The 13,704-nt window shown below is 36.6% G+C and overlaps 2 protein-coding genes across 7 annotated transcripts; one reads left to right on the top strand and one right to left on the bottom strand.

Moving 5' to 3' along the window:
- The first annotated feature begins 106 nt into the window (after positions 1 to 106).
- Positions 107 to 6,488, top strand: LOC104248827 (pentatricopeptide repeat-containing protein At4g18975, chloroplastic). Of its 6 annotated transcripts, none has more exons than XM_009805150.2 (7): positions 108 to 673; positions 4,014 to 4,134; positions 4,229 to 4,308; positions 4,514 to 4,607; positions 4,721 to 4,864; positions 5,504 to 5,716; positions 5,884 to 6,488. In XM_009805150.2, exons 2-7 carry the CDS (start codon positions 4,054 to 4,056, stop codon positions 6,067 to 6,069), a joined length of 798 nt encoding a protein of 265 aa, XP_009803452.1. In that variant the 5' UTR covers positions 108 to 673; positions 4,014 to 4,053; the 3' UTR covers positions 6,070 to 6,488. The 6 variants fall into 6 exon arrangements, with proteins under 6 accessions (XP_070023977.1, XP_009803452.1, XP_009803453.1 ...); XM_009805151.2 differs by having other exon boundaries at positions 4,000 to 4,134; XM_070167875.1 differs by having other exon boundaries at positions 3,993 to 4,134.
- A 1,166-nt stretch (positions 6,489 to 7,654) lies between these two features.
- Positions 7,655 to 13,230, bottom strand: LOC104248828 (subtilisin-like protease SBT5.6). Its single transcript, XM_009805152.2, has 9 exons — positions 13,113 to 13,230; positions 12,821 to 13,013; positions 12,438 to 12,617; positions 11,854 to 11,965; positions 9,564 to 10,125; positions 9,310 to 9,407; positions 8,844 to 9,201; positions 8,536 to 8,749; positions 7,655 to 8,333 (listed from the first exon to the last, which is right to left on the bottom strand). The coding sequence occupies exons 1-9, from the start codon at positions 13,188 to 13,190 to the stop codon at positions 7,798 to 7,800; spliced, it is 2,331 nt and encodes a 776-aa protein (XP_009803454.1). The 5' UTR covers positions 13,191 to 13,230; the 3' UTR covers positions 7,655 to 7,797.
- Between the last annotated feature and the right edge of the window lie 474 nt (positions 13,231 to 13,704).

The following is a 13,704-nucleotide window of genomic DNA, read 5'->3' as shown; positions in this document are numbered from 1 at the left end:
TGCTGGAAGTTCATACACAGGTACACCAAACTCCAGTATATTATGCTGGACCGGTCTTTGCTGCAGTAAATTAATGAAATGACTCAACTATTTTTGAATGTTAGTTCTGGCTAGACCGTGGTATTTTACAAGAAAGGCCCCGTCGGCTCTCTTCATCTTCAACATCTCATCTCCTCCATGCACCCAGCGGCGGGCCACCTTGTGAACTTCTCAAAAATCGCCGGAAAATCGACCACCCACACCCCACGACAACAAAAAACCCTCGAACCCCCTGAACTTCCAACGCTACACACCCAAAACACCCTTCTCCTTCCCAAGCAACGACCAGCGACAACCAACAAGCAGCCGCTGCTGCTTCTTCAACTCACTCACGACCACCACAACAACCAGAACACAGCCGCGACTCCCAGAACAACATAACTTCTCCACCCCTTCTTCCGAAAGTCAGTCCAAAACAACACCTGAACATACAAATTCCGATTGAGCTCGAGTTCGCCTCTGATGGTCGGTCCATTGATAAAATCAGAAAACGAAACAAGATTTTAGGGTCGTCGTTTGTCATTCTGAGTTCGTCGCCGATCGAGGTCCGTTCGTGATTGATAATTCCTGTTGCTTGGCTGCTGTTTGTCGTGGATTTTCGCTGCCGGATTTAGTTGTATTTGATTGCGAGCAGGTTCACTTCTTCCTTCTACTCTTATATGTATTATGAATCAAAGCCATAAAGGGAGCCATTTTAAGATAGGCTAATCAGATGTAGTTTGGGGTTTAATGGATTTCTCTTTCTGATTTTTGGCTGCTGGTTATTGTCACCCCATGATTTTAGCGCTGAAATGGTATTATATTCTAAAGATCATTATCCTCACTTAACGTTCCCTGGTAATATTCTTAATCTTAGTTGAGTTTATGAGGGAATCTTTAATCGTGTGGGGTAATGGATTTTTTTAGCAGACAAGTTTGGCAAGCTTTGGGTAAAAAATGGGTGAAGTTTCGTGAAATCATCGTGCTTTCTGTTATTCTGCTTGATGCTCCTATGTGACTAGTTTCACTTGATTGTTGTATCGTGTTTGAATACATAAATCATCTCCGTTGGAATAGTTTGATAATTATTGGTTTGGTTGGTGCACAATTACATGTTAGAATAGGGAGTTGAGTTGTGAGAGTCAGGGTGGGGTAGTGATCTTTAAATGACTCTTCCTAGTGGTTTTGATTCACATTTCCTTACATTGTATTTATTAATATTCTAGTTTCCTTTAGTTCTTATCTTTTATGAATGCTTGATGTCTTCTGTCAGATGATTTCCTTTGCTAATTAGTGTTGTTAGATGTGAGATTGTTTAAATTATGGATATTGGGGCCGTGGGTAATGGTGGAAGGCCGAGCTATTAGTAATTAAATGGTTTACATGTTTTAGGATTGGGCTTGGTCGAATGCCTGAAATAGGAAGTTAAAAGGACACGAGCATGAAATCACTTTTAGCGAAAGTGCTCCATAATCACAGACCTTTTCACACACGATCATCGAATTAGGGATTACACAACTTATGAACATTCGTAGTTTGCTTTAGGCGCACTATAATAAAATTATCATAGCTACGGGTATGGTTCCCGTGACGTAGTTGTGATACGTAATTTCCAAATCCGAGGGTACATTTATGTGACCTAGCCATAACAACTAATAATGTTAATAATTAAACATGTTGCAGATCGTGGGTACGGTTCCCGTGACACGATTCGCAATGTGTACCAAACAAACAAGTGTATGACAATCGTAATTTGTTCCAGAATAATTCCATAAATAATTAAAAGCGGTCAAAGGGTAAAAAATGCACAATAAGTTTAAAATATGTAATTAATCAAATAATTAGGCCAATAATAATAGTTCAGCGACCGTGCTAAAATCACGGAACCCAGGAATGCCTAACACCTTCTCCCGGGTTAATAAAATTCCTTACTCGGATTTCTATGTTTCGCGGACCATAAATAAGAGTCAAACTTCCTCGACTCAGGATTTTAAACTGGTGACTTGGGACACCATAAATTATCTCAGGTGGAGACTCTGAATTTGATATAAATAATCCCGTTTCGATTATTGTCACTTTAATTGGTAAAACACCCTTATACTCCCTTTCGGGGTAGATAAAGGAGGTGTGGCACATCTTACGAATACATATGAATACAGCGGATGATAGGTGGCATGCCCTGTTTTTTCGCCGAGTTTTGCCACCGTATTCATGAATACAATAGCTTGAATATATTGAATACATTCCATAACAACTGAAAAGATAACTATAGGAAGTAATTAAGTAAATGGTAGCTATAATAACAAGTTAATAACCACTAAACAATAGTGGTTTCTGAAAATTTCTCAAAAATAAATAGTAAATCCAACCGGCTACTGCATTTCCAGTTTTATAAGCCCAACTCCTTGGAGCAATGGCAGCCCAAATATCTTCCAACAGTGTAAAAATTGCGTGGGGTAGCCACTTTTTAAAGTGGTATTTACTTTTTATCCAGTATTTTTAAAAAGTAGCCACTAGTATATTAATGAAAAGACGATGTTACCCTTTCTTCTATCTCTTTTCTGTCCATGTTCTCTTCCTTGCCAGTCTCTCCGTATCTCTTTTCTCCTGAAATCGTAAGATTTAACAGTAGATACACTGAAGAACGCGCTATGATGGATGACGAACAACTGCCTTGCAAGATAAATAGCTATCCACAACCCACATAACAAACTGTTCAAGTGGTTTTTGTATCGTCTCTAAACCTATTTCAGGTGACCAAAAGGCGAACTTCTTTCCATTCCTTGGAGAGGTTTGGTTAGAATCCATATAACTGATGTTCAAACTAAGATCAGTTTCATCAACCCTGTGAAATGTAGTTTTCTTTTGTTCCAATAACTTCTCGACTAGATTTACAAACTTTCCCTCCGGCGCAATTGAACCTCGTCTTCAAAGAGGCAACCAAGGCAACTACTTTGTCCAAAACATTGTCAACCCAAACTTTGAAAGCGGAGGATGAATTTCTAATGAAGACAAGTTTAAAGTCCTTAACTTCGAGTTCCAAGTTCAAAAGTTAAGGACATGTAGTCCTGAACTTAGAGTTACAAGTTCAAAAGTTAAGGACAGGTAGTCCTAAACTTAGAGTTACAAGCTCAAAAACTAAGGGCAGGTAGTCCTTAACTTAGACTTACAAGCTCATAAAGTAAGGACAACTACTCCTGAACTTACAGTAACAAGCTCATAAGTTAAGGACACTTGGTCCTGAACTTAGAGTTGAAAGTTCAAAAATTAAGGACACTTGGTCCTTAACTTAGAGTTACAAGCACAAAAATTAAGAACATGTAGTCCTTAACTTCGAGTTCCAAGTTCAAAAGTTAAGAACATGTAGTCCTGAACTTAGAGTTACAAGTTCAAAAGTTAAGGACAGGTAGTCCTAAACTTAGACTTACAAGCTCATAAATTAAGGACAACTAGTCCCGAACTTACAGTAACAAGCTCATAAGTTAAGGACACTTGGTCTTGAACTTTATGAGCAGAAGGGTATTTTCGTCCGGACGGGTAAAAGTTTATTAAAGCCGTGGCTAAAGATTAAAGACATTTTAAACAGTGGCTTAAAAGTAAATACATGTCTTATTACCGGCTAACTGTGCACTTCCCAACATTTCAAATTCGGATCTCAAACCCAATTCATTCCGACCCGCCAATTCCACCCATTTTTCTTTCTCCGACGAACTCACTTCCTTTCAGTTTCTACAACGAAATAGAAGTGTATGTTTCTCATTTTTCTCTAATCCCTTTTACGATGAAACTAATCACTGAAGGAAGCTGGAAAGAAACTTAATTGTTTTTTCAGTTCTCAGTTATTATCCATCACTCTTGCAGAAACAGGTAATACATTTTATTTTTATTTTTTTGTCCTACAGATAAGTCAGGTAAAAAATTATTGTTTTTTTTGTTCCTAATTTTCTACTTTGCCTCTTAAGAACCCTTCTTAGTTATTAGGGTCGCTGTTGTAGATATTTGGCAAGATTTGATCTTTAGGACTGCTGTGTTAGAATGGGAGCTTCTCTACAAATTGAGTTCGTCAACTGCAACCTTTTGCTAAAGGGAATTAACTCAACCCGCTTATCGAAAAAGGTTGGAATGAGAAACTTTTTTTATTTTTTTCGCTTTGCCTTTTTGGTGCAGATTTTTATTAAGTGGCTAAGGTTTGGTTCTACTATGATTGCAGTTAAATATAACCTCTGCCATTAAACACTCCCAGAAGCAGGAAGAGCTATCTCTCACTATCTCTCATGTTGCTGATCAGAAGTAAGTAACAATTTAACACTACCCCATTAACACATTTGTTTGAAAACTGAATCATATGAGTTATATTTGATAGTGGATTACTCCTTTTCTTGAAGTAGTTGGGTATATTCTATAGAGTATTATCTCAAGCTGAATTTCATGTTAAATGTTTTTTTTAATCTTCTCTAATTTTTTTCTTCTTTAATTATTATGGGCGTGGATGCAGGAAAGTTCAGAAGGCTGGAAAAGTAGAACATCACTTATGGAAGAAAAGGGAATCCGCTGGATCTGGGCAAAAAGCACTCAATCTTGTTCGGCTTGTAAGTTTTGTCAAATTATAGTACCATGCTGAAAGGTATATTTTCTCTTATACCTGAAGTAGGCCTATTTTTAACGTTGCCTTCTGTTTTCTTTTTGATCTGTAAATGGATAGATTTCTGGACTTCCAAATGAGAAAGAGTCTGTTTATCGTGCATTAGATAAATGGATTGCATGGGAGACAGAGTTTCCGTTGATTGCAGCTGCTAAGGCTCTAAGAATCTTAAGGCAACAGCGGATGTGGAAACGAGTAATTCAAGTACGATGCATGAGAACTTTATTTATTATTTTTAGCATGGGAAATGGCCTATGTTGGATAGCATCTTGTCTTGATAAATTATGAAGCTTTGCAGTGATAAATATCACTTTTCAACAAGCTATGACATTTGAAGCCTTTGCTTAGCTTCATAAGTATCACATTCAACCACTTATTGAATTGACTAAGAACAAAAGGGTTCTGTTTCAGTTTCTTTCCTTTTACCATTTCCTCTTGAAGTTTCAAGACTAAGAACTCTGATGCTGTTGCACTCTTAATTTTCTCAGTTGTGTGGAAATGTTATTTATCTCTTGTCACTACACAATCAGCATCAACTCTTTTTGCGATCCACCTTGATGTAGTTGTGGTACATTACCAAGTCTACAAGTATTACTCGAATGTATTGACTACCAGCTTCATGTAAGTAGAATTGAACTTGATGCCGAGATTTACTTTAACTCCTCTCGATTGTCAGGACATACTAACTCCGCTTGGTAGAAATGAGAAGTCCTTGTGGTTGAGTTTATGCTAGTCTTAATTGTTAGACATATCGTGGTGACTAGTTTGACTGGGTACTCAAGTCTTTCGGAATGGCCATATCTTTCAACAAATAATGCTTGATCTCTATCACTCTATGCGTAGGTTGCTAAGTGGATGTTGAGCAAAGGTCAAGGAGCAACAATGGCAACCTATGATACACTTCTACTGGCATTTGATATGGACAAAAGGGTAGATGAAGCAGAAACATTATGGAATATGATTTTGCATACAAGCACACGGTCTGTCTCAAAACGGCTCTTTTCCAGGATGATTTCATTGTATGATCATCATCATGTGCCAGAGAAGATAGTTGAGGTAAATGAAACTCGTTTGCATGCTTCCTAATTAGTGCAAGTATAACTGGTTGTTTAGTTCCTTACCTTCAGAGCAGCCTGATGCCATGTACTATTCTCTCTTTTCATAGTATTTCCTCTACTCTTGAAAGTTTGATGCTGTTTTTTGAAGGCTCCTTGAAATTTCAGGTGTTCGCAGACATGGAGGAGTTAGGGGTAAAACCCGATGAAGATACAGTCAGAAGAGTTGCAAGAGCCTTCCAAATGTTGGGCCAAGAAGATAAGCATAAATTGGTTGTCCAAAGGTATCAAAGCAAATGGAAATATGTCCATTTCAACGGTGAAAGAGCAAGAGTGAGAAGAGACACGAAATGAATAAAGCTATTAAGAGAACACTTATCAAGTGGTATTGGTTAAAGTCTTGATCAGATGCCTGCAGTCTTTTCTCTGCAGCGTTTGTTTTGTTTCTATGCCTTGCATTGGTGGGGAAGACTGGTATGTAGTTGGTTGATATTGTACATATATTGGAACATATTCATGTCAGAGAAAATCGACCTTGCCATACTTGTATTGATATATCCCTAGTGAGATTGTGTCTTTTGCGAAAGCAAGGCTAGCAAACTACACCTTATAGTGGATGGGCCGTTGTATTGTTTTGGGTTTCTTGATAGGATGCTTGGTTATGGAGGTGTTGTTTCGTCTATGTTTTAACATAGTTGTATCTAAATTTCATGTACAGAGACCTTCCTTTCAACTATTAATTGTTTGAAGTATTATGTCATCCTTTTCATGTAGATAGACCTTCCTTTCAACTATTTATTATGTCTGTATATACACAGTTCTTTAAGTTTTTTCGCATCATATTGGGAGAAGGGCCGAATTTGCCCATGTAGCATTTAAAATTTAGCAACTTTGTCTACCGTTACATTTCGATTAATTTTACCCTTTCGTTTTTGCTCTTGACCCTGATTAGCTCCAAACAGGGATTTTTTTTTATTTTCTCTTGACCTGATTAGCTCCAAACTAGGATACCTTTTTTTTTATAACTCTAGTGTTCAACTAGGATCATTTTTTTTATAACTCTAGTGTTCAACTAGGATCATTTTTTTTAGAATTATAGTGTTGGGTCAATTTACGCACACCTTGAAGACTGAATTTTAAAAGTTAAGAATAGTTTTAAACCACGTCCAAAAGTTAATAGGTGAATTGGCATTCATTTTTGGGGAAGAATTTGGAGAAGTCCACCCATTTTAATCTAGATTATCATCAAGGATAAGGGCAAATACAAGATGATTTGCCAATAATGAACATTTGAACATACCAAAACATGAAGAAGAGTAAACAGAGATGATTGATCCGTCGGAGAAAAACGAAAGGAGATAGGTGTGATACCGAGAAGTTTTATTTTGTGTCTCATATAACTTACACTATTTGTATGAGGCTCCTTTTTATCTCACAAATTTGTGGACCCCAATCTTACACTTCTGGGTCCACAAAATTGTGTTAACAAAAAAGTTGATTCATACAACACCCAAATTGTGTTAACAAAAAAGTTGATTCATACAACTAGTGTGAGTTGTATGAGTGTATGAGATACAAAATAAAATAAAACTAGTGTGAGTTGTATGAGACACAAAATAAAATTTTACCTGTGATACCTACTCCTCTAATATGTACATTCTTAAAATACTATCAAAGCTGTTATTGCAGAGATACAGAAGGAAATTAGAATTAGAGTAGAGGCTATAGGAAGAGTGCAATAGATGTCGGCATTTGATTTCCAGATTATGTAATTAGATTGTTTCTGTTTCTGCGGCCTAGACTACTACAGCACCCTCCCTAGAAGGTGGTTGTAAGCCTGGGACTGGGTGCCCTTTAGGTGTTTTAAATTTTGGTTGTTTAATGGGTAATAATTCAGTTATTACCAACAAAAAAAAAAAAAATTATACTACTGGAGGGATGAGTACAACAACCTCAAAATGAGAAATGCATTGCGTTATAGAGAATTCTTTGCTTCAAAAGTAAAAGTTATGTGCACCGAGGGAAAACCGAAAAAAAAAAAAAACAGATCACTATATCTATACTGCTCTGGGGTTTGAGGGTTTATGCCAATTTTACTGCAATTGGACTCCTAACATTATGGATTCCATCATTCCAGGAATACCATCCAAACACATATTGATCTTTCGGAATACTGTCACTCATATCACTGCGAGCTTTCACTGTAATAGTGAACGTCCTCTTCGAGCCAACGCGCTTAAAAGACAAGACGGGAGGAGAAATCTCAACAGAGAATCCCAGTGGAGGTTTAGCACTGGCAAAGTACACACTCTTTGGCCCACCAACATTTGTTAATCTTCTGCTAACAGTAACAGTACCATTGAGATTAGGAATAGCTAGAGATGGGTAATTTAGGCTGTTAGGCAAATGTGATTTCTTGGGACACTTGAAGGATTTGTCAAGATCCTTAATACCAGAAGCACAAAGGAAGAGAAGATAGTCTTGGTAGGAAGCGTCGTATACAAGTCCAGGATCTGCTGCCTTTGATGGCCTGAAATGCCCTCCTCCGAATTGGAATGGATCTGCTGGCTTCCCTGATGCATCCGTTATTTGCTCACCAACATTATTTCGTAATCCAGCTGAAATATATACTCGATTGATTAGTGTAGGTTACAAAATTATAGACGAAAAAGAGTTTAACTTCTATATAGAGACAACGTAAATAATGTTTATACTATCAGGTCACGTGCAAAATAACTAGTAGTATATCTGTTATATGTTATAACAGGTTAAAATACTGTTAGCATATATAAGTTAAGTTCAAAAGGAGTTGAGAGGTACCTGAGGTTATAAGAGCAGATCTTATTGCAGCACTGCTCCAAGTGGGATGTATAGCCTTCAAAAGTGCAGCGGCACCACCGACATGTGGGCAAGACATGGAAGTACCTGAGATTATGTTATACTCAACCACACGATCATCGATATCTAGCTTCGTGGGGGAAGATCCGCCACTCCATGCTGCCAATATATTTAGCCCTGGTGCCGTGATATCAGGCTGTGGAAGTAGCGAATATCAGAATTTAATTTAGATGAGGAAGCATAAATCATAAGTCAGGTAAATGTCTTAAGTTTGTTATGTAAATTCTGACCTTGAGGATATGGGGCGCAACTGCACTTGGACCTCTACTAGTGAAGGAGGCCATGTAAGGTGCTGGTTTAGAATGCAATACTGTTTTAGCTGGGACAATATATGCCACTGGGGACTTTGTAGAATTGATGTAATTGAGAATCTGAACTGCACTTTTATAATCCACTGCAGTGGCTGGAAGAAAGTGAGGATCAGCTACTAATTCAGCTCCATTTGCTTTATTATTTCCCAGTATGTAACCAATTCCTCCTGCCCTTTTCACCTCTCCGCCTTTTCCTACTCTAGTCCCGTTCCCTCTCAAGCATATTACTATCTTCCCCTTGGCCTTCTTCGGCAAAAGGGAACCTGGTAAACATTGCCTGAATTTTTTTGTTTGAAAAAGTTTCAGATAGTGTTAAACATAATCATCCAAAAGAAAATTATGATTTTTAATCAAAAATATTGAAACTTCGAGGGAAGGAGAGTACCCTGCTACATCTTTGGTTACGTTAGAGTTGATTACTTGTCCTGCATAAACTAGAGGGTACATCTTCTTCTCGAGCTTGTAAGGTGTAACTGTTTGTCCCTGATATTAAGCAAAACATACAAAACGAAAAACGGATTCAGTTTCATTCCAATAAGAATGTAATTAAATAGATAAAGGAAAACGTTATGATCCTAGTGTTACAACATTTTAGATGAAATAGTGTACAGAAAATGAATAGGTTATCGTGATACTTACCATAAATTTCTTGCCATTTCCTAGGATAACAGGTGCCAAGAATGCCCTGTCAACACTGCTAGCACCAACAGTGATAATCCAAGGAGCTGTATTAGACAATGTAGAAGGTGCAGGTCCTGAATTTCCAGCACTACAAGATACAACAATGTTTTTCTTCACCGCATGAAGTGCTCCAATTGCAATGCTATCTTGATCAAAGGGCTGAGGTTCTTTTGTTCCAATAGAAATACTAATAACATCAACACCATCTGCAATAGCATCATCCATTGCTGCTAACATGTCTTCATCAAAGCAAGTGTTTCCATCTTCTTTCCCCTCCTTCGGAATAGCCCAGCAGACTTTGTACATTGCTAGCCGTGCGAGTGGTGCGCCACCCGAGGCGGTGCCAGATGCAAAGCCACCAATGGCAGAGACGTTTGGAACCTTTCTGCCTCCTGCTGTTGAGGATGTATGAGTTCCATGTCCATCCTTGTCTCGTGGAGATAGATAATCCAGAGTTCGGTTTAGAGGGCCATAATATTGCTCGTAACCTTTGATATAGTACCTAGCTCCAATTATTTTCCTGCAATAGAAGTCCCAAAGTAGCATAGGAGAATAAATATTAAAGTTTTCATAGTTCAGATATTACATAATTAGGAGACACAACTTCAGAATTTAGAGTTCGTGGGTTCAGAATGCGAATACTCTTTTTATATGTAAACATTTTTAAATTTTTTTATTCAAGTTGAAGCCAATTTCCTACCAAGAGAGAACTAGAATTATTTTGCTAGGCAAAGACAGGTTACAATGGCCTGAAATAGGTAGGATGAACGGGACAGATCACAATTGCTGAAGGAGGTAGACTGGGATTACAGTGTCTAGTAGATAGAGTAAAAGGTATACAAAATCTTACATTTTTTTACCACATATATGGTAGCATGGTTATATACGAGAAATAAAATATGACAGATTAGGCTAATCCTCCCATCCCCTACCCTTTGAAAAGAAGGGAAGAAAAGGCTTTGTTCTTGTTAATAAGAAAAAAAGATACTAGTAATAATACATTAGGACAAGAAATCAGGCCCACTCCTCCCAACCTCACAAATACTATCATTCTAAAATAGTAGAATTTCATCATCAACTTTCTAAAGGTCAAAAAGCTGCTGCATAGAAGTCATCAGATAGTCAAAATGAATAATATTACTGGCTACCACTGAGAATATATACGTGCAAAACTGGAAGTAAGTGCCTCACAAAATTTCATTATAGACTTCACAATAACTATAATGACAACAGCACATACAAAAAAACAAATTACTGCAAAACAAGACATTGGAAGGATACAAAGTTCACAAGATGGCAAAGCAAGAATCCAAAAAACAATTAGCAACTTGTCAGCATAACCTCTCTTGGTTTGATTGAAATGGACAATTTTGAAATTATTAGACTGATATCCTAAGGCCACCAAAGGACAGGCATGGACGCCCAATGGGTCCTGTCCTCTCATCAAAACTATCTCTTCCACTCTTTAGAGAGGTACACGATTAACAAACTAAACATGTATCTGCTTTCTTTTAATCCCTTTTAATTGATTTTAAGCTAAATTATGAGAATGGTTTAGGGTCAACTGATATAGAAGACAAAGGAAAACTTCCAAAAATCGGCCTTGAAATTGACCTTTGGCCTTTTCCATTACAAGCCATTTAAATACAATATAATTAATCTTACGAAGTTAGGTCAATGTATAAGAGACAAGAGATAAGTGCCAAACACTTCATTTCCAAGCAAATCCTGAAATCCATAATTGGATAATCAAGGCATCATATGATAAGTGCACACAAAACTTGATGACATATTCATTAAGCCTACTTACGAAATTTAATACTTAGCAACAACAACTATTATGCAAGTTCCAAATAAGTTTGATTTCGACTAAATGAATCTTCACTGATCATATTTTTCGTTCAAAGTCATTTCAACCTTATAAAATTTGATAAAGTTTATTAAAAATAAGAAAAATAAAGAAATACGTAAAAGTTGGTATATTCGATTAAACCAAACGTCTAAGGTAGTAAATCAGCTTATTTTAGCAGGAATTCCCAAAACAAAAAGAATGTGGTCTAGGGCTGTAGAGCAGCTGAACATTTTCTAACCCAAGAATGGCTAAATTAATCCACATTAAATCATTGTAAAACAGGTAGACATCACATCATCGAGATAATAAAAAGGGATAAGGAAAAGAAAGAAAGAAAGAAAGAAAGAAAAAGTTAAAGGAAAGATAGAAAACATATGGAAGAGGAAATACACTCACTTATTACAGTTTGAAGAGTTGAAAGCATCTCCAGATTGGCAGATTCCTTTCCATGACTTTGGAATCGGTCCCAACCCTTCATCACTAAAGCTCTTAGATTCTGGCCATAGCCCTGGTAAATCATCCAACAACATTCATCACATATTATCATATTACAAATTTGTTTTAGTATCAAACTAGTCAATTAACACTAGTTACAGTTGATAATCCCATAATTAAACGTTGAGTTTGGAGCCTGAACAGATAAGCCGGAGGATAGAAACAGTTACACGTTCATCCTATATAACCATAATCCTTAAAGATGTAGAATTTTTATTTTAACTTTTGACGCCCTTTGGTACGAGACTTCTCAAATTTTCCTTATAATATTTTTCGAATACAATAGTTATATTATATATAATAGGTTGACTCTTCACGTGTTATCCCTTTCTACTATTATACAAGGCACTAGTCTTACTAATAAGATTGTCTGTATCACTAATTAGAGAAACGATAATCACATGCTAGGTTATGTTGTCCTATGCGGAAATACAGAAAATAATGCCACATTGGAAATAATGGTAAGCAAATATATATGTATGTACCGCTGTCAAGAACGCCAATAATGACATCTTTGCCATATCTGGCTTTCAATAGCAAGTCATCCTTGTTCAAGGAATTTGGTTGCACTGACTCTTCCACTCCAGAAAATTCCCATGACCTTGTTGTTTGCAATCTGTATTTCCTTGGCTCGCTTTTATATACCGATACCACTTCTTCCAATTCTGTGTTCAAATAAAACATAAGGTAAGCCCCTTGTTTTTCTTATACACGGTAATTACGGAATTTTTACACTATCAGACTAACAACAAAAAGTTATTCTGACATAGAAAATAGAGTGATAACCTGCTATAACCGATTAAATTTCACTATATAACTTAAGCTCCTTTAAAAGAACGAATTTTTTCGTGGTTAAAGCATATTATACCAGATAACTTGGAGGCTTCATGTGGGGTGAGAAGTGCAGCAAAGCCATTGATGCTATGTTTGTAACTGTAAATAAGGGAAGATCTGGCTTCTTCTTCACTTTCCTTCACTGACATGAGATATGAGTGATGGTTTTCTTCAATCTCATGCAATGCTCTCTCCCCATTATGTCCTCCAAAATACACTATATAAACCTGTAAAACAAAACCCCATAATTAAAAGAAAGAATAAACAGAAGTAGAATTGCGACTAAAAAATCAACGAGATACGAGAATTGTACTACATGCTTGTACCTGTTTTTCATGACATGAAGCCAAGATGGGAAGGAGAAGGAGAAGGAGAAGAAAAGAGAATATGTAAAAATTCTTCATATTTAACGAAAATATAATAATAGTGTATGGTATGAATAGTGAAGTGATATATATACAGAATAAATGGATATTTATAGCAAAAAGGTTGCAGAATCTTGTTTGGAATTGGATGAATATTTCTATCCGCTTTATGAAAGAGGCTTTACTTCCAAAGAAATTGTCTTTTTTAGACCTATTGTGGACCTAGAGAATCTCTAACTAAAAGGGTAATCTGGTCATTACAGTGACGTTAAGATACATAATAATTGATATACATATCAAGGCTCATTATTTTTAGTTCTGTGGCTTGAGTAAAAAGAATCTCGAATTCTATAGTGAATAAGTTACTAAATAATAGTATAGCGGAAGAGAGAGAGACTCCAAGTTAAAGAGAGTTCTATTTGAATTATAATTCTAAGTACCATTGATATTTTTTAATTAAAATAAAAACTACGGAAAAGGGCTTAAAGGACCCCTATCGTATGGTAAATGGTTTATAAAAGTCCCCGTCCATCTATCTGTCTGAAAATATATA

The sequence above is a fragment of the Nicotiana sylvestris genome, chromosome 2 (assembly GCF_000393655.2).
Source record: "Nicotiana sylvestris chromosome 2, ASM39365v2, whole genome shotgun sequence".
Taxonomy (NCBI): domain Eukaryota; kingdom Viridiplantae; phylum Streptophyta; class Magnoliopsida; order Solanales; family Solanaceae; genus Nicotiana; species Nicotiana sylvestris.
This window is presented reverse-complemented; position numbering and strand designations above follow the sequence as displayed.